Source organism: Corythoichthys intestinalis, chromosome 16 (assembly GCF_030265065.1).
Source record: "Corythoichthys intestinalis isolate RoL2023-P3 chromosome 16, ASM3026506v1, whole genome shotgun sequence".
Classification (NCBI taxonomy): Eukaryota; Metazoa; Chordata; class Actinopteri; order Syngnathiformes; family Syngnathidae; genus Corythoichthys; species Corythoichthys intestinalis.
In genome coordinates, this window is record NC_080410.1 from 13902655 (window position 1) to 13921300 (window position 18646).

General features: G+C 39.3%; 1 protein-coding gene across 2 annotated transcripts in view; it reads left to right on the forward strand.

The window, feature by feature from the left end:
- Positions 1 to 14535, forward strand: part of pold1 (polymerase (DNA directed), delta 1, catalytic subunit) — a 48355-nt gene extending 33820 nt beyond the window's left edge. For both annotated transcript variants that reach the window (XM_057817509.1, XM_057817508.1), the window contains exons 18-27: positions 3917 to 4012; positions 4101 to 4238; positions 5912 to 6087; positions 6165 to 6317; positions 10767 to 10869; positions 10946 to 11078; positions 11152 to 11265; positions 11344 to 11396; positions 14154 to 14251; positions 14317 to 14535. In XM_057817509.1, coding sequence (XP_057673492.1) covers positions 3917 to 4012; positions 4101 to 4238; positions 5912 to 6087; positions 6165 to 6317; positions 10767 to 10869; positions 10946 to 11078; positions 11152 to 11265; positions 11344 to 11396; positions 14154 to 14251; positions 14317 to 14404 — 1152 coding nt within the window. In that variant the 3' untranslated portion in view covers positions 14405 to 14535. The remainder of the gene's footprint in view (positions 1 to 3916; positions 4013 to 4100; positions 4239 to 5911; positions 6088 to 6164; positions 6318 to 10766; positions 10870 to 10945; positions 11079 to 11151; positions 11266 to 11343; positions 11397 to 14153; positions 14252 to 14316) is intronic.
- Positions 14536 to 18646: the final 4111 nt, after the last annotated feature.

Genomic DNA, 18646 nt, shown 5'->3' on the forward strand with positions numbered 1-18646 from the left:
ACTGACCTGTGGAACAGACAAAAGTGCATGAGGAACGAGGACACGATGTTGCTCACGTGCTGTCCAAATTCAGTCTGAAATATGGGCGGAAGTCCACATCTAAGACGAGGCCAGACGGCAGCATTTCCGGTGTCAAAAGTTCCACTTACTTTTTCCTTTTAATTATACAATTAATAACAAAATGAACCTAAGGGTGAATTTTGTTCCTTGTGAAACCACAATTTATATTAATATGATTACATATTTTTGTAGTTACTACATAAAGCTGAACTACAACACAGTCAGCGCTGTCTTCGGGACACAATTAGGAACGGACCGAGACAAACTACGTCCACATAATGCTACGGTGGATATGACATGTATAAAGAACTAGATGTGAAATGACAGACTCTGCGGCGTTAGCAGCACATGTATAGAAAACTAGATGCAAAATGACACTTTCCGGCGTTAGTAATCAGCCGCCACGTTAAAGCAGTAGACTTCCCTGGAAGGCTGTTCTAGCGATCCTTCCAAGCGAACCTAATTAACTTTTTATCTAAAATACTCTTATACTCTTAAATCGCCAAAATCTTGAATCTTTAAAACAGTTTTAAAAGTTTCACATGTCGAAAATAGACAGAAGTGAAATTATGGAATAACGGGAGCAATTTTAACAACTTTAACGGTTGATTCACAACATTAAATGAATTGAATGTAGTTTAAAGCTGCTAATACAGAATGGGGACTTGAGTATTTTATTTACTGTTTTGAACTGTTAACTTGATACTGAAATAGTCCTTCTTTTTTAAGCCTAAGGATTTTTGTACAACTTTTGTAACTAATGTTCGAAACATTAAAAGCAGATAATAGCTGGGGGGGGGGGGTGCACCAATAATCGATTTATAATCGAATCGTAGCCTCTGAATCGTAATTGAATTGTTAGGTGCCCAAAGATTCCCACCTCTACTAATTATAGCCTGAAGCGGTTCACCATGTTGTTATTTGACCAGGACGAAAGAGGAAAAAGCAGAAGAGAAGGTGTTGGGACACCCCTTTGTTATTGAAAGTCTCTCTACGCTCCGTTAGCCGCGGGAGTTAGGACACAGAAGAACTTGTGCTTTCTTTCTCTTTTTGTGCTGCCACCTACACATTGGGATTGGGAATACATACTGCATCGGCAATTTGGAGGTTTTATGTACTTTTGCGCTTCAGTGTGCACGCAGTATTCCCTGCACATAATGGTCTTGTAAACGCGTAATTAACGGCAAAACGCCACTTTTGCGTAATGTTTGATAGTGTTGTTATGGTCTGAATTCGAGGATTTTTGTGTCATTTTTTTGACCTGATATGCTAATGTTATAAGTTGTACTACAGTTTAATAACAGTTCATATACATGAAAAATATAAAAAACAGACATTGTTAGCAGTTAATCACAATGTTACTCATTACTTGAGTATTCTTTTCAACGGATACTTTTTTATTTGTACTTGAGTAAATATTTGGATGACTACGTTTACTTGAGTAACATGAGTTGAGTGATATCTTTGGCTACTCTAGCCACCTCCCCTCACCATACACTGAATCAACCTCCTTGAAGTCGGCTCCCATCAGACGCAAATTTATATAAAAATGATGTCAATCGTTTGTGCTGTAAAAAGTTTCGTTTGTGCAGCTATTGTTTAGAAAGATACCTACAATCCTACTAAAGGTCACTCTGAGGTCAACCATCCCTTCATTTTGATTGAAAATGATTTCAATCGTTTATGCTTTGTTTGTTTGGTTTGTGCTTTAAAAATTTTCGTTTGTGCTGTTATCGTTTTATCGATATTGAGGTATTAATTTCGAGTGACGACGTCAATAGCAGCCCCTCCGTCTCGGCTGACGGTGCGCACCAACACTCTCAATAACAGATGGGTGTCCCAACGAATAGCTCAAACGTACCACAAACGAATAGCACCCCTTCAGGTCTATTTTTTCAGTAATCTCTCAAGCCCCCGATTTACTTCAAAATGGACCTGAAGGGTGAAATAATGTAAGTGGGGGAAAGTGTTAATTGATGTATTTTTTTACACCAAATACAGACATGTGAAAAATTTAGGACACCCCATGAAATATTGTTCTTTATTAAGAAATGTTCACATATCAATGTCTGATCTTGTTTTTCTTTATCTCTGGAAAAGAAAAAGAGATTTAATTGCAGGTAAACAACAAACATTAACATTGTTTTACTCATTAAACCATATATATTTACAAAAATGTATAACTGAGGAAAGTAACTAACTAACTGAGGAAAAGGTTCGGACACCCTATTACCTAATAGCTAGTGTTACCCCCTTTGGCTCAAATAACAGTGAGATGCTTTTTGTAGCGAAGTACCAGTCTATGACATGGGTCTGAAGAAAGTTTGCCCCACTCCTCAATGCATAATACTTTCAGCTGTGAGATGTTTGAGGGGTTTCTTGCATGTACAGCCTGTTTCAAGTCACCCTACAGCATCTCAATGGGATTAAGATCTTGGATTTAACTCGTCCATTCCATGACTCTCGTTGTCTTCCTTTTCAGCCAGTCCTTGATGGGAATAGTGGTATGTTTTGGGTCATTGTCATGTTGCAGGGTCCAGTTTCGCTTCAGCTTTAATTTTATACACAGATGATTTCACATTTTCCTCAAGCACCCTCTGATACACGATAGAATTCATGGTGGATTTTATGATGGTGAGCTGGCCAGGTCCTGCTTAAGCAAAGCATCCCCAAACCATGACACTTCCACCTCCATGCGTCACAGTTGGTATGAGGTTCTTTTCCTGGAGTGGTGTATTGGGTTTACACCAAACATGTCTTCTGTTCTGGTGCCCAAATAATTCAATTTTATTTTCACCTGTCCAAATAACATTATTCCAGAAGCCCTGGTCTTTGTCTACATTCATTCTGGCAAGCTTCAGTCTTGCCTTCATGTTCTTCTTGGAGAGCATAGGTTTCCTTCTTGTTCACCTCCCATGAACTTGTGAAGTCTCTTTCTGATTGTAGAGGCATGTACTTTCACATCAACAGTAGCAAGAGCCTGCTGTAGGTCCCGTGATGACATTTTAGGGTTTTTGGAGACTTCTTTTAGCATCTCTGTCTGCTTTCGGGATGAATTGGCTCGGACAGCCAGACCTGGGTATGTTGGCAATTTTTTTTATGTCCTCCACTTGTAGACTATTTTCCTGAATGGCTGATTTTATATTCTTTTCAGATCTTTTGAAATCCCTTACCAGACTCATAAGCGTCTACAATCTTCTTTCTAAAAGCTTCAGACAGCTCCTTTGATATCACCATGGTGTTTTCTCTCACTTCAACAGTCAGGGGCACACCAAACTAAATGTGAGGTTTAAATAAGGCAAGCCTCCTTCAAAACACCAGGTAATGATGTTCTAATCATGTGCGCCTGATATGATACCCCTGTGTGTGTGATTTTAGCCAATTTAAGAGGGATTGAATGTGGGAGTGTCCGTATTTATTCCTCAAGAGAAATTGCATTTATTCAAAATTACATTTTACAGAAAGTAAAAAAAAAAAAATCCATTTATAATTGTTTAGTTCTATTACTTGAATCTCTCAAGATTGTTAAAATTAATATTTAATATTCATATGACCAAATATGTTAGAAAACACACAGGCTACCATAGGGTGTCCAAATTTTTTCACATGGCTGTAGGTAAAAGTGTTGTTTTGTATTTTCCCCATATCACACAGCACTGCTTTACTCTAAAATACTTTATACTTCTACTAAAGTCATGCCTATTGATATTACTGATTTAACAGATTCATATCCTACATCATAAATTCCAACTTTGCTATGAGCTTACAGAGGAAATGAAAGAAAGGTGTGTCCGCACGCCTGTTAAGACTAAAGACATTTGCTTTCATCCTGTCTTTCTTTTTTCTTCTCATGTAGAGTGTGACCGGGTTTGGAAGACAGATGATTGAGGAAACCAAGCGTTTGGTGGAGTCCAAGTATATCATTTCCAATGGTTACAAAGGCGACGCCAAGGTGATGATCCTTTCATTTCCTTCTCTTCATTTTTCTTTTTAAACATAAACCCATGTTTCTGACCTTTTTTTTATCCTCTACTCTAAAGGTCATCTATGGAGACACTGACTCTGTCATGGTCAAGCTGGGTGTGGCCACGGTGCAGGAGGCTATGGATATTGGGAAAGAGGCTGCAGAGTGGGTGTCGTCCCATTTCGTGGCCCCCATCAAACTGGAGTTCGAGAAGGTAACGCTCTCCTAACGGATTTCCAAACTGGGAACAAACTCTGGTTTAGTGTTTGTAACTCTGATCACGTCATTTTCAGAGGATAAGGGGAAAAAACTTTTTGATTTACTTTTAAAGTGCCTGTGACACAAAAAACATGTTTATTTCATAATACACGCGGTATTTTATGCTCCTGAATGAAATGGGCCGCTTAGATGTGTGTGGAAGCAATCGCTATATTTATTTAGTTTTTTTAATCCCGCGCCATGAAAATGAGTGACTTCCGGCAACAGTCTCAAGTTGAGAAAGAGTGCGCTGAGACGTGTACGGAGGAAGGAGTCCTCTTAACAATACAGCCGTACTGTTGTATGAGAAGGACTAAAGATTCAGCTGGTTTTGCAGATTAAAATTAATACGTTTATTTTTCGCACACCAGCCAAACGGCTGCAGAAAAATCTTGCTGAAGGAGGGAGAGGCGTGTGCGCCTTTTTGGGGTTTCAAAAGGTTCCCATTCCCCGGTAGATATTGGCCAAAACAAGCCCTACTACTGTGGGACCATGGGACTTACGAGGAAGTGAGTAAACATCGTGTTTTGTATTATGTCAAATACCGGGATCATTTTAATATGTAGGTGGCTTGCATTTTGTGACATGCTCCTTGTCCCCTCGGCCAACGACTGGCGGCTTGTCGCACATACCCCCGCCTGGAGCGCACTACTATTATACTCGGCTTATTCCCCTCTTCAAGTGCCTTCAAGTGTTCTGTCAAATTTTCCAACCGATCAGAAATTGCAACTTTGAGTTAAAAATAGCCGCGAATACAGCGATTACAAAGTAAACACTACAAACTTTCTTCAAATAAAGGACTACTTACGTTTGATCATGGATTGGCATGTAAATGTTCAGCGGTCATTGTCCAGCTGCTTCCCCGGCGAGCTCTCCTGTCTGTAGCAGGGGAACGAGCTGTAATTGCTCTCCGCCTGGCGGTTTGCCGATCGGCGAAGACAATCGACAACCCAGTCGTCATTTGAAATGATCCGGGCTAGTCATGTGCGATTTTCCGCTACGAAGACTTTGAAACATCACTCGGTTCGGGTTAGCATGCCGGCTAGCTGCGACAGTAAAGGTGAAGTCGACAGTTTTACCATTATGGAGTAATTTTGCCACGTCGTCTTGAATAAATGCATTTTTATTATTTCATATTCCATTTAGCACAAGACTGCTATTTGTCATGACCATGCCATTTATTTAGCTTTTGGGGAAAAATACTTGGATAAAAAAATAATATCCTGTAAAAATCAGGCATGCAAACTTGCCACCTTTCGGCGAAATTTTGCCGTTTTGAAATCAAAATGGGTCATTCTTCTGAATCACGTAGATCCGAGGAGAAAAAAATGGGGCGGGAGGTGGGGTCTGTTAACGAGCGAGTGAAACCGTTAACTTCAAAACCGTAGTCCATGCTCAAAACTACACTCTAGTCCGATGACCTAGACGTATCACCGCCACTCTCTTCTCGTGACAACAAATGACTGACAATAGTCATACATTTCTGAGGTAACGTATTGGGACTCTATAAATGAGGTGGTTCAAAATCAGGTGGCTCAGACTCGCAGCAAAAATATGTGAACGGGACATCCATAGAACAAACATTTTGTTTCCTTAAATGAAGTGTCATTTGGGATGTCATTTCTCCAGGTGTATTTCCCCTATCTGCTGATCAACAAGAAACGCTACGCGGGCCTTTACTTTTCCTCCAGCGCAGACGTGCATGACAAGATGGACTGTAAAGGCATCGAAACAGTCAGGAGAGACAACTGCCCTCTGGTGGCTAATCTTATCAACACTTGCCTACAGAAAATCCTAATAGACAGGTGTGCTTCTCATGACGACATGGACATCACCAAAATCCACGCGGGAATGTGCTGATGCTAATGCTCTGCGTTTTTAGGGACCCCCAGGGTGCGGTGGCTCACGCAAAAGAGGTGATCTCTGACCTGCTGTGCAATCGTATCGACATCAGCCAGCTGGTCATCACCAAGGAGCTGACGCGCACAGCCCAGGAGTACGCCGGCAAGCAGGCGCACGTGGAGCTTGCAGAGAGGTCCGACCGATCATTCGGGTTCTTTCATTTCATTCTTTCTGATGGTAATAGATGACTAGATCTTTCAAAGAGAACTGGTTTTAAGTTAGTCTAACACTAAGTTCATATTTTCACCTACAATACTAAAATTGGGGAAATTGACCAACAACTGTCTTACTGTTTTACAACCGCTTTAATGTTATTCCTTAGATCATGGGTTCCCAAACTATTCCACACTGGGCCGCTGCGGGTGCTGGATTTCTTTCCAACAAAACAGGACGTCACATGTGTACCAATCTGGTGTTTTACAAGTGTAATCAGTTGATTGTAGTCAGGTGCTGCTTGTTTTAGCAGAACCCTCATTAGTGAAACTGTCTGTGCTCGATCGGTAGGAACAAAAAAACAGGACCTACAGGGGTCCTTGAGGACCAGTTTGGGAACCACTGCCTTAGATCACAGGTGTCAAACCGATTCCAGAAAGGGCCAAGTGGGTGCAGGTTTGCTTTCCAACCAATGAAGAGGACACCTTTTCACCAATTACATCTTTTACTTGTGTATTCAGTTAAACTTTGTCAGGTGCTGCTTGTTTCAGCAGGAAGTTCATTGGTTAAACTCTCTGCGTTGTATCGGTTGGAACAAAATCCAGCACCCACTCGGCCCTTTCTGGAATCGGTTTGACACCTGTGCCTTAAGGCTCAAACACACCAGCAACGTGAACGTCGCGTCAACGATCTCGCCGCGATTACGCTTCGAAACGCGGCCGTTAAAGTCAATCAGCCAATGCACACCAGTCGCAGTGCGTCCGCGTGTTAGACGCGTCCCAGAAGCGCTAAATGCGACGCACGCGAAAAGAACAGAGTTTTGTTTTTTGACGCGCGACGCGGCCCCCCTGCGTCAATACTACTAGGTTGGATCGGGCAGGCCGGAAGTCACTCGTGTAAAAATACGGTGGATCCGGTCGATTTTCAAAATAATATGCAATCGTAACTTACTATATAAATAAAATAAATTGAAATGAGCTAAAACACCTGCAATTAATACGAATAATACACAAATCATGCTACTCCTGTGTGGTGCTTTAACTTGAGAAAAAACATCAGTAAAGCTTAGAAAAATGTTCATAAGAAGAAAAATGTTAAAATCTTTGTCATTGGGATTGCTTTTTGCTTTAGCACATGACTTCTTTTTTCTTCTTTCTTTCAAAAAGAAAGCTGGCCTATACGCGGGGTCTGAAAGGCAAAGTGTTGTTGTTTTATTACCTTTAAATACCCGCTATTCTCACGCGATCTTGCAATCCTCGCGTGAACCGATCGAGCCGCTCCACAGACGCGCTGCTTGTGAAACGCGTCCTATGGAAATTGACGCCGAGCGTCACTGGTGCGTAATCGCGGTGGGATCGTTGACGCGACGTTGACGTTTCTAGTGTGTTTGAGCCTTAAGATCACAGATGAACTTATTGGAAGAGGGTTGGCAGCGATCCCCTAGTCCACAGGTGTCAAACTGATTCCAGAAAGGGCCAAGTGGGTGCTGGATTTTGTTCCAACCGATAACGCGCAGAGTTTAACCAATGAACTTCCTGCTAAAACAAGCAGCACCTGACAAAGTTTAACTGATTACACATGTAAAAGATCTAATTGGTGAAAAGGTGTCCTCTTCATTGGTTGGAAAGCAAACCTGCACCCACTTGGCCCTTTCCCTGAATCGGTTTGACACCAGTGGACTAGGGCCTAGTCCACTGGTGTCAAACCGATTCCAGAAAGGGCCAAGTGAGTGCTGGATTTTGTTCCAACCGATACCGTGCAGAGAGTTTAACCAATGAACTTCCTACTGAAACAAGCAGCACCTGACAAAGTTTAACTGATTACACATGTAAAAGATGTGATTGGTGAAAAGGTGTCCTCTTCATTGGTTGGAAAGCAAACCTGCACCCACTTGGCCCTTTCTGGAATCGGTTTGACACCTGTGCCCTAGTCAAATTAGATTGCACGTCTCTCGCCATCAAAGGCAATAGCCACGTTTACATGCTGACTTTTATTCATACCGATTCAAATCATACCGAATGGAAATTTCAGATCAGCTGTTTACATGTCACTTCATCTATTCCGATCCAGCGTTTACATGTGTCTGCCTTTATTCCGAAAGGACGTTTGACAACTGCCATCTGACATGCGCAGATTAATCAAAACAAAGCGTCACGTTGCAAAACATGGAGATCGATCGTCAGATCAGCTGCTGTTTTAACTTTTCGAGTGGAAACAAAACTTCAGAATGACACGTCGTTCATTTAAAAAGTTGTGTGGGCTGGTGGAGGGATTCATGGATATAAACTTTCCGCCGGACTCCAATTAGGTGCGCTGTGCGTGTGCTTGGAAGCCATGTTGCACGTGACGTTACTTACGTCACCAAGTCAGTACGGAGCATGTGCAGAAAGAACACAACCAGACACCATTCCGCTTCCCTGTTTACATGATATAATTTTACTTCTAATCGGTTTGGGAAAAGGAATATTCCACCCCTGTGAATCGGAATGAAATTCCATTCGGTTTGGGCCTGTTCATTCCGATTGAGGTGTTTATATGGAACACATTTATTCGGTTTGAACATCTAAACCGATTGTAATTGGAATATTTGGCTCCATGTAAACGTGGCAAATGACAATGAATGAGCTCATGTTACTATATTGTTTTTTAATAGAAATTGCTTGGGAATGCTTTCACGGCAGTTGAAACCCTGTGGATTTTGGGTCACTTTCTATTGATTTTAAGGAATTTCCGGGTCACTCCTTGTTGATACTGAGGCAATTCTAGGCCACTTACTGTTGATTTCGGGGCAATTCTGAGTCACTTTTTGTTGGTTTTAGGACCATTTCGGGTCACTTTATGTTCAATTTGGGGCAATTCCAGGTCACTTCCTATTAATTTTGAGTACGGGCTGCAGCTATTGATTATTTTAACAGTCGATTAATCTTTCAACCATTTAGTTCAAATCATCGAATAATCAGATTAGGAACATTTAATGCGTTGCAGAATACATTTTAGGAGATGTAAAACAGAGGCTTGCTAAGATTGCACTTTCAAACGGTATAAACAAATAAATAAATGAGGATCCAAGTACAACAAAAGAACAATTGGCAAACTTGCATCACAAAAGTCTGCTAGCTTAAATGCTGCAAACGCTATGTTTTTGTTTTTTTTTTTTTTTTGTTTTTTTTTAAACAATGCTCTTAACAAATCATTCAAACAAAACAATGACTAAATGTACCTTTAAACTAAATTATGAATGCATAAAACTTTAGTTTAAACCAAAACTTACCTTATGTTGGTCTCAACAGGGAGCAGCTGGATTCAGCCTTGTTCAATTAGTCATGTCATATTCACTGTTGCCACCAGAGGACAGTGTTTCCACCCAAATTGATAAAACCAAATGTAAACACTTTCAAAACAAACAATTACAACACCACTCTAATTAATTAATACTCGAAGCAGCAAATTTGATTCTGAGCTTTTTTCTAATCAAATTACTGTTAATCGATTAATCGTTGCAGCACTAATTTTAATGCAATTACTGGTCACTTCCTGTTGATTTCGGTTCACTCCCTTATGATTTTAGGTTGTTGCCCGGTCAATTCCTGTTCATTTTGGGGCAATATTTTCAATATTAAACAAAATTAGGGCTGCAGCTATCGATTATTTACGTAATCGATGAATCGATCAATCAGTTAGTTCGAATAATCGGGTAATTGGTTTATGAACATTTCATGCTTTGCGGAATAAGTTTTAGGATATGCAAAACTAATGAACAAGTGTTTATGCTTGCTAAGATTACTTTTATAAGAGCATTAAATTGAAAAAAAAAAATTCTGAGTAATTCTTCAAACTATGCAAAACATCACTTTCATTTCACAAGCGCAATAAATGCATTTAAAAAGAAATTTAAATAACTGAGCTTGGCCTCAAACGACACCAAAAAAAAAAAAAAGTGAGGATCTAAGTACAACTAAAGAACAATTGGCTGACTTGGATAGTAATAGTCTCCTAGCTTAAATGCTATAAAATGCTAACATTTTTCTTACAATGCTCTTAAGAAATCATTCAAACACATATTCCCACAAAAAACTGCTAAATATTCTTCTGAACTAAATAATGAATGCATAGACAAACATAATAGCACAAACAGAAACATAACTTATGTTGGTCTTAACAAGGAGCATCTGTATTTAGCCATGTTAGAAGTTCACTGTTGCCACTAGAGGGCAGTGTCTCCACCCAAATCAATAAAACTAATTGCAACACTGTCAAAACAAACCTTTACAACGTCACTCTGATTAAACGAATCCTGGAAGCAGCAAAATTGTTTCTAATCAACTTACTTCAGTTAATCAATTAATCGTTGCAGCACCAAACAAAATAGGAAAATGTAAGAGTGTATGTGATCATTTCATGCAAGTTTTTTTTTTTTTTTGCATTTCAGAATGAAGAAGAGAGACGCAGGCAGCGCTCCCAACCTGGGCGATCGAGTTCCTTACGTGATCGTGAAGGCAGCCAAAGGAGCCGCAGCATACATGAAATCTGAGGTCTGTCCCAGTCATTTTCACCATGCATTAATCCTGGTTTGTGGCCCATTTTCAAAAGTTGCATACAATATAATAGGACCCCATCTATGTGCTGGAAAATAACATCCCCATCGACACCCAACATTACCTGGACCAGCAGCTCTCCAAGCCCCTGCTGAGAATTTTTGAGCCCATTCTGGGGGAGAGCAAGGCAGAGAGCATCCTCCTAAGTCAGTGTTTTCATCTCCTCAATTTTTCATACTTGGACATGCTAACAGAGACAAATGTTCACTTTGGTTTCAGAGGGCGACCACACGCGCTGTAAGACTGTACTGACGTCCAAGGTGGGAGGCCTCATGGCGTTTGCTCAGAAGAGGAGCACCTGTATTGGCTGCAAAGCAGTACTCAAGACTGATGGTATGAAGTGCGCTACCTAGCTAGCGTTTGATGTTGACAGCTGTTATTTGAGAAGTACTGTGTATTTTCTGATTGCAGCTGCTGTGTGTGATTTCTGTAAGAAGAAAGAATCTGAACTGTACCAAAAAGAGGTAGGTCCGCATCAGAGGTTGCGCTAGACATTTTCGTTGTCTGTCATTTTGACTGACAGGGTCATAAAAATCCGGTCATAGTCTATTTTTACCCGTCACTTAAATTTTTTTTAAATGATAATGATGACATATTCAGTAGTATTTAGTTTTCATTCATTTTTAATTAATATTGTAACACTTGCTTGGCGGCGAAAAATTAGACACGGAAGTCGTGGTATTTTTCTCCCTTTTTACTCTGCTTACCAACAACTCCGCCCCCAAAGAAAAAGAGGCAACGATATAGACCCCAATCACCAACGTCACACAACGATCTTAATTGTGGTTGTCAGCCCAAAATCTTCTAAATATATATTAAATGCATCTTACCAGATATAAAAAGACTACTACATAGTCTGTGGTGATCGTTTGGTGCCCAGATTTCTTGTTGAATTACAGCAGTCCATCTCGCTCTCATCTCGGGTCTCTCAGAATACGGTAGAACTTCAAGTCTCTCCGTCTATCTTCTCTGTTACAGCAACCAACCGCCACACACGCCTTCACCATTTTGATTATTAATATTAACGAGCAGAAAAACACGCCATAATAGGAGGCATGTACGTAGCGGTAATGTGTAAATATGACGAGCTGACACACAATATGGCGGCTCCGGTCAGGGGGGCGGAGTTGTGACGTCATGTGATTGGGTGATTGGATGACGCGCTGGCACACCGGGTGCACCAATAAGAACCTCGCGTTGATGTGTCAATCACGGTACCCCCGCCAGACCCCAGTGACGCTACAATATTCTGACAGAAGAGCCAACGACGTCATGCATTAAGAGAGACAATAGCTAATTAATATGCTCACTCGCCACCCTGTGGTCTGGGGTGTGAATTGCAACCTGTCAAAATGACGGACGGACTTCAGTTTTTTCCGTCACCGTTTTAAAAAACCGGTCAACGACGGAAAATATCCGGTTAACGCGACCCCTGGTCCGCATAATCCAACTAGGGATGTCCCGGTTTTAAGTGAGTCAGTCATCTGATTTGGAGGCTCTGCCGATACGGTCCTGATTTGACAGCTGTAATGTAAAATGTATAGAGGGTGAAAAAAAGCACATGGCGGAAAACACTCAGGTGACTTGAAGTTCCGCTCTGAGACCCCCAATTTGGCCCCATTTTAAAATTGTCTGATATGCACGTGTCATCATTGGAAAGCTTAAAATCTCAATTTTCTGAGGGAAGAAAAATTTTCAACAAGAGAGCTTTTTTTTTTTTCAAACAGCGAAAACCTGACTGGAGATGAGAGCGGAATTAAAGACGCCATGATTTCAACGAGATACCGTATTTGCCCGAATATAAGACAGCCCTGATTATAAGACGACCCCCTCTTTTTCAAGACTCAAGTTTGAAATAAGACTTTTTGAACACCAAATTTTTATACAGAAAATAATTACAGTACATCTGAAAAAAAAATGATTATAACAATATATTTGAGAGAAAAAGCATGATATTTTGCCTCATTCAAATCTTAATATCTGAACATTTAAATATGTAAACTAAAGTGCAATCCCATTCGTAAATGAATGGCTTCTGGTTTTTGAAATGTAAATAAACCAATCTATTGTGATAAAACAACAAAATTGCAATAACTGCGTTAACCATCAAAGTGAAGTCTAACTGTAACTGTAGTCTTGAAACAAAGTTGAATAAGGAAAAACATTGCAATAAAATAATGCAAACTGGTTGAACTGGAGAGTAGCTCAAATCTGTCATGACAGATATCTTCAATGATATCCGGCGCCATCTAGCGTCGTGAATGGGTATAATGTCTAGACTGGGAATATAAGACGACCCCCACTTTTTCGGTCTTATTTCAATGAAAAAAAACAGTCTTATATTCGGGCCAATACGGTATTATTGCGTACTTACCTTGTTTCAATCCAAAAGCTCCATGTAGCATGTATTACTGAGTGTCAAGACACAGATTTGAATGGCCACAGCTGGATTTTTGGGGGGATTTTGTGGGTGAAACATGGTAATATAACAAGAGTCGCGATGCAGAAATCGCAGACATCAAGGAGTGCTCGTGGTGTTTTTTTTTTTCTTTTTAACAATATTTCTTTGTTTGGATAGATTATCATCTAAAATATCGTGGAAAGTGATAGTTACAAAAAAGATACAATTAAGCGATAGTGATGAGGTAGATATCCGTGACTAATTTACAGACACCATTTTTTTTCATTATGACGTAATTTGTTTAAAAGTTTAAAATATGCGAGTGATTTTTAAAATTTTTTTTACACGAAATATTAGACATCGATTAATGATTCTAAGCTAAAAATGACATACATTTTGAATAGTAAATATAATACCTTCTTTTTATGGCTGGTTGAAACAAAAGCGGTTGCAAGACGTCTGTAAACCAGGGTAAAACGGACAAATTAAAAATAGCTCGGGGACGTAATGCGCCATGAATCTGCTATGGCAGCATATAGACATATTGTTCTATCAAACACAACAGTTCTTTTGGCTTAGAATGCAGCAGTTTATTTTAAAGAGGGGTGCAAGAGCAGAAAGTGCTTTTTCAGTCTTGTCTGTGTTTTCCCGCCACATCCAAATATGTGCCAATGAGTTAATACATTAAAACATTTTTTTTTTAAACATCTAAAAATGCCGTGGTTTGGCCAGATTTCACGTGATCAAATCGGGCACAACCCTAATCTAAACTCACATATGACCTCATCCGTGTTTTCATAAATTGGTTTATAATTGACAGATTTTCCATTTAAACACACTGGAGGAGCGTTTCTCTCGACTGTGGACTCAGTGTCAGCGGTGCCAAGGGTCCCTCCACGAAGACGTACTCTGCACTAGGTACGTTATTGACGTCGCGCGTGCAGTTGCTAAATTGCCATCCGTTAATTTGAGCTTCTCCTCAGCCGTGACTGTCCGATCTTCTACATGAGGAAGAAGGTTCAAAAAGATCTGGACGACCAGAGCAAGTTGGTGTCTCGTTTTGGATGGTAACACAATGTTATATTCACATATGTTGTTCTTTTGAAGCTCTGGTAAAATCACTATTTTCATGGGTGTTTGTAAAAAAAAAATGCACATTTTGTTTTGTATTTTGTTATATGAATAAAACTACGTTGAATCTCTTTCTAACTTGATTTTCTATGTTTTTATGCAACGGTTATTCAAACCTCTGCTATATTAATATCAGTAGCACCGATACGGCATTAGGGAGTACTAAAACATAACGCACCTACCCGGATGGCCGATACACGTATTGCCCTTCCCAAGATGACGGACATACAATCATGCTGCGTCCAATCTTCCTTCTGCGAATTTCAATGAGTTCATTCGCTGCCAACCCTCAAATGGATTAAACGTCTCTCACAGTCCGGTGGCCACTGAGAAGATTCTTCCACAGAAATTTTTCAAAATAGATTGAGAAATAAGCTAGTTATGACTCGATGTCAATCCATCAGAGGTGGAACTACTCAAGTACATTTTTGTGTGTGAGTACAAATATTTCACTTTTACTTGATTACATTTTACAGCAGGTATCTGCACTTTTTACTCCACTACTTTTCAAATTGTTGCCTGCGTTACACGTTACTTTTGTTTTCTTTTTTTCCTCATTATGAATTGATAGTTTTGTTTTCATGCCTCCGGCGCGATCGATAAGCCCCATGCAACTATACCGTAATTAAGCACTAGAGGTATCAACACGATTACAAGCAATATTAGGCAGGTGAACAAGATATTGACCAATAAAACCGAACAGTGCGAGCAGCACGCTTTCAGATTAACTCATTTGCTCCCAAAAACGTATAAATACGTTCTATTTTTAATTGTTTCAGTGTCCTAAAAACGTCTTCTTTTAAAAAAAAAACTTTTACGTTTTTTTTTTTTCACAAGAGACCTCTCTGGGTTCTGATGCAAGTTCGCTCCAAAGCACAACGTTCAAAATCCATTTTAAAGCAATAAAACTGGCCACTGGAGGGCAGTAGCGCAATTTGGTAAGAACTCATATTGGACCATGAAAGGAAATGAATGAAGAGAAATAGTCAGGAAACGGAAGTTGGAAGAAGTAAGAAGCGTGAGAAAAATGTGGAGAACAATGTAAACACAAGGCACATGCCCTACACAAGTTCCCTAGGTGAATTCTGAGGTTGTGGTCACTACAAAAGATTTTTAAAAATCTATCTTGATGAGACAGACAGGCGGTGATGAGGGAAAAATTTACCCAGTCTGACCATACAGCCTCGGCCACAACAGCATCATCTCTCAGTTCAATAGTTTAGTTATGTGTAAATAAATTGTTACTTTACTATCAAAACCTCAATTTGTCTTGTTGTTTATGTTATTTTGTAGAAGGAAAACATTATTCAGATGTTTGGGATGTTAGAAAATCAAAAAATAGCTGTCTTAAAGTCAAAGTTATGTTTGAAATGTATGCTTTTACAAAAAGCTCAATTTTTTTTTCATCAGAAATGGTAAATTACTCAAACTAAGCTATTTTCTAATGCTGATATCTAAAGAATGGAAAAAGAGATGAACTTTTTTCCCTTCTTTTGGTGGGTTCCATATGTATATAGCAATAGAACAGAATTTTCTTTGGGCCCTCCAAAATCAGTCAAAATCCAGTAAAACGGCCAGGAGCGAAGGTGGTTGCTGTAGTGAAAATGGCTGGGAGTAAATGAGTTAAGGGAGGGCCAAAAAAATCCAATATTAGATGCATCGCGATTCGACAGGTGATGATTCGATTACCATTCATAAATGTTCAAAATCGATGATTTTCCCTAATAACAAAAAATAAAATAATAAAATTTTAAAAAATTATAGAATTCAAGACACATCTGCCGCCTGGACACCTTAACAGACGCATGCAAAATGTTATAATGGATGCTACTGGTTACTGAGCTAGAGATTTACTACTTTTCAAAAGACTGGAAAATAAGCGGTCGCGCTTCTGTGCGGAAATTTTTTTTTTGAGCGAGAGGGGAGAGAGAGAGAGTTCATTGCTCCTTGTCTTTCAGTTGTCCAGCAGTAGGTTCAAGTGGTGTTAATTAGAAAAAGTCCATTGTGTTTTGCTAAGTTCCGTGTCCCTATGCTAATTAGTGACTTGGCTAATATGTATTTCCATATCAAGTTGTGCGTTGTTTGGTTGTGTACATAAGTTACTCCAGATGCTGCAGAACGTGTAAAACCAGGAATAAGTACAGCGGTAACACCACAAACATGCGAAATAGTACAGAAATCTGTGAAAACAAAGTATATTGGTTAAGAGAAGTCTTATTTCTAAAGACACGGTTTCCAAAAAACACACTGGACACTGGTGGAATTCCACCAGTGTGAATCTTATTGTATTGTTGAGAGAAATAAAAGTACTGCCTTTGAAACAACAAATGTTTTTGCACTTTCTTGTGAAAAAGAGTATCTCAAGGTCAGCTGTGTGTTGTATGGGCATGTTGAGAAATAAGTACTGCCTTTAAAATGGTTAATTTTTTTGCACTTTATTGTTTAAAAAAAAAAAAAAAAAAGTTTAAGGGCAGCTTTTTGTTGTATGGGCATGTTTCCATCGTTCCTGTTAAATCATTGGATGTTTTCAATAAATGGACATAAATTTGTTCGGCTACTTTATTAATCAGCAATGTACGATGCATCGACAGTCGTGATCATCGTCAATACCGTGATCACCGTTAAAAAATCGAATCATAGCACCCTGAATCGTAATCGAATCGAATCGTGGGGTGCCTAAGATGGCACACGCTTACTTCAGATGGGTGCTGCACACTCTTATGCAGTAGGTGGCTGTATGCACCTGATAGTTGCAATCCGGCATTAAGCAAAGTTTTGGAGTTTTTGAGCTAGTTAAGCTTCTGTTTGCAGTGCAATCAATTTTATTGCTTGTTTTTTTCCATTCTGCACAGTTTTAAATAAAACTGGGCAGTCAATGAATTTTCTGGTCTATTTTGACACAGGTCTTCTCTATGTATATTAAAAAAGTATATTACATTTTTTCATCGGGAGAAAATTTACTTATAAATTTTAAAGCAAGTACTTTTGTCCTTGTGTAAATTTCTTAGATACTTGAACTTTTACATATTTTTTACACCGGTATCTGTACTTAAGTGAAAAAAGTGAGTACATCCACCAATGCAGTGCATTGACTTTGATGAGAACGTCGCCACGACCAACATGGCCGCCCCGAGGGCATTTTGGTAGGGGGGATGAAAATGCTTCTGCTGTTAATTTAAATGAGTTTTATCACCAGTAAACGTCCAATCCATTTGAACTGGGAGGGATGCAGCACCAAAAATATTAGACGTTTAATGCCGTCAATGGCAGCCAAGTTAAGCAGTGTCTGACCAAGCCGTGATAGCAAATCGCATATTAAAAGAAAGTTTCTTTTAACCCTTAAAGGCCTGCAACATGAACCAATTGTCAGAGAATCCCAAAATTTGAAAAATAAGCTCTTAATGGAACGTTTTTTACAAATTTACAAATACAAAAAAAATTCAAATGCATATGTGTTATACCAGGGTTCTTACACCCCTTTAAAGGTCCAATTTAATGCTATTTAAGACATTTTGAACTTTTTAAGGACCCGCGGGAACCCTGAATAAGCGCTTTAATTTCTATAACCCTTGCTACTCTTGATATTTTTTTCTCATGGAACCTGCAGATGCATATGTTGAAGTGCATTCATCATTTTTTTTTTTTTTGAAAGAAATTCCAAAGTTCTGAATTGGTCTCAAAATTATGACATTCTAAGTATCAAACATGTGGCGATAACTTTAAAAGTAACTTACTGCATACTTAAGTGTTGAGTAACCTCTGAGAATTTTAATTTGTGTCTTTTGTTATGTACTATGTGGCTATCTATCTATCTATCTATCTATCTATCTATCTATATATATATTTTTTTTTAAATAAAATTTTTCTATGCAGATGGAGGAGGCACACTTTAAATGTATTAAAGCATAGACTTCATAATGTATTGACGGAGCGCGGAGCCGATAAATAGGGGGCCTGCATTGTTGGCAAGGCCGTCAAAGCTGACCGAGTGTGGCTTCTTTCATTGAAAATTCTTGTGAATAAATGCTTAAATCCCTGAATTCTTTATAGATATGGACGTAAAAAGTATCTATTCTTGGTTAAAAGCAGACAAACTCGTGCAGTTAGCAATTTTTTACGTAAATATGTCGAAGTACAATGCTAGTCTGTTAGTGAGCGTAGTTAGCGGCCGCCTTATGTAAA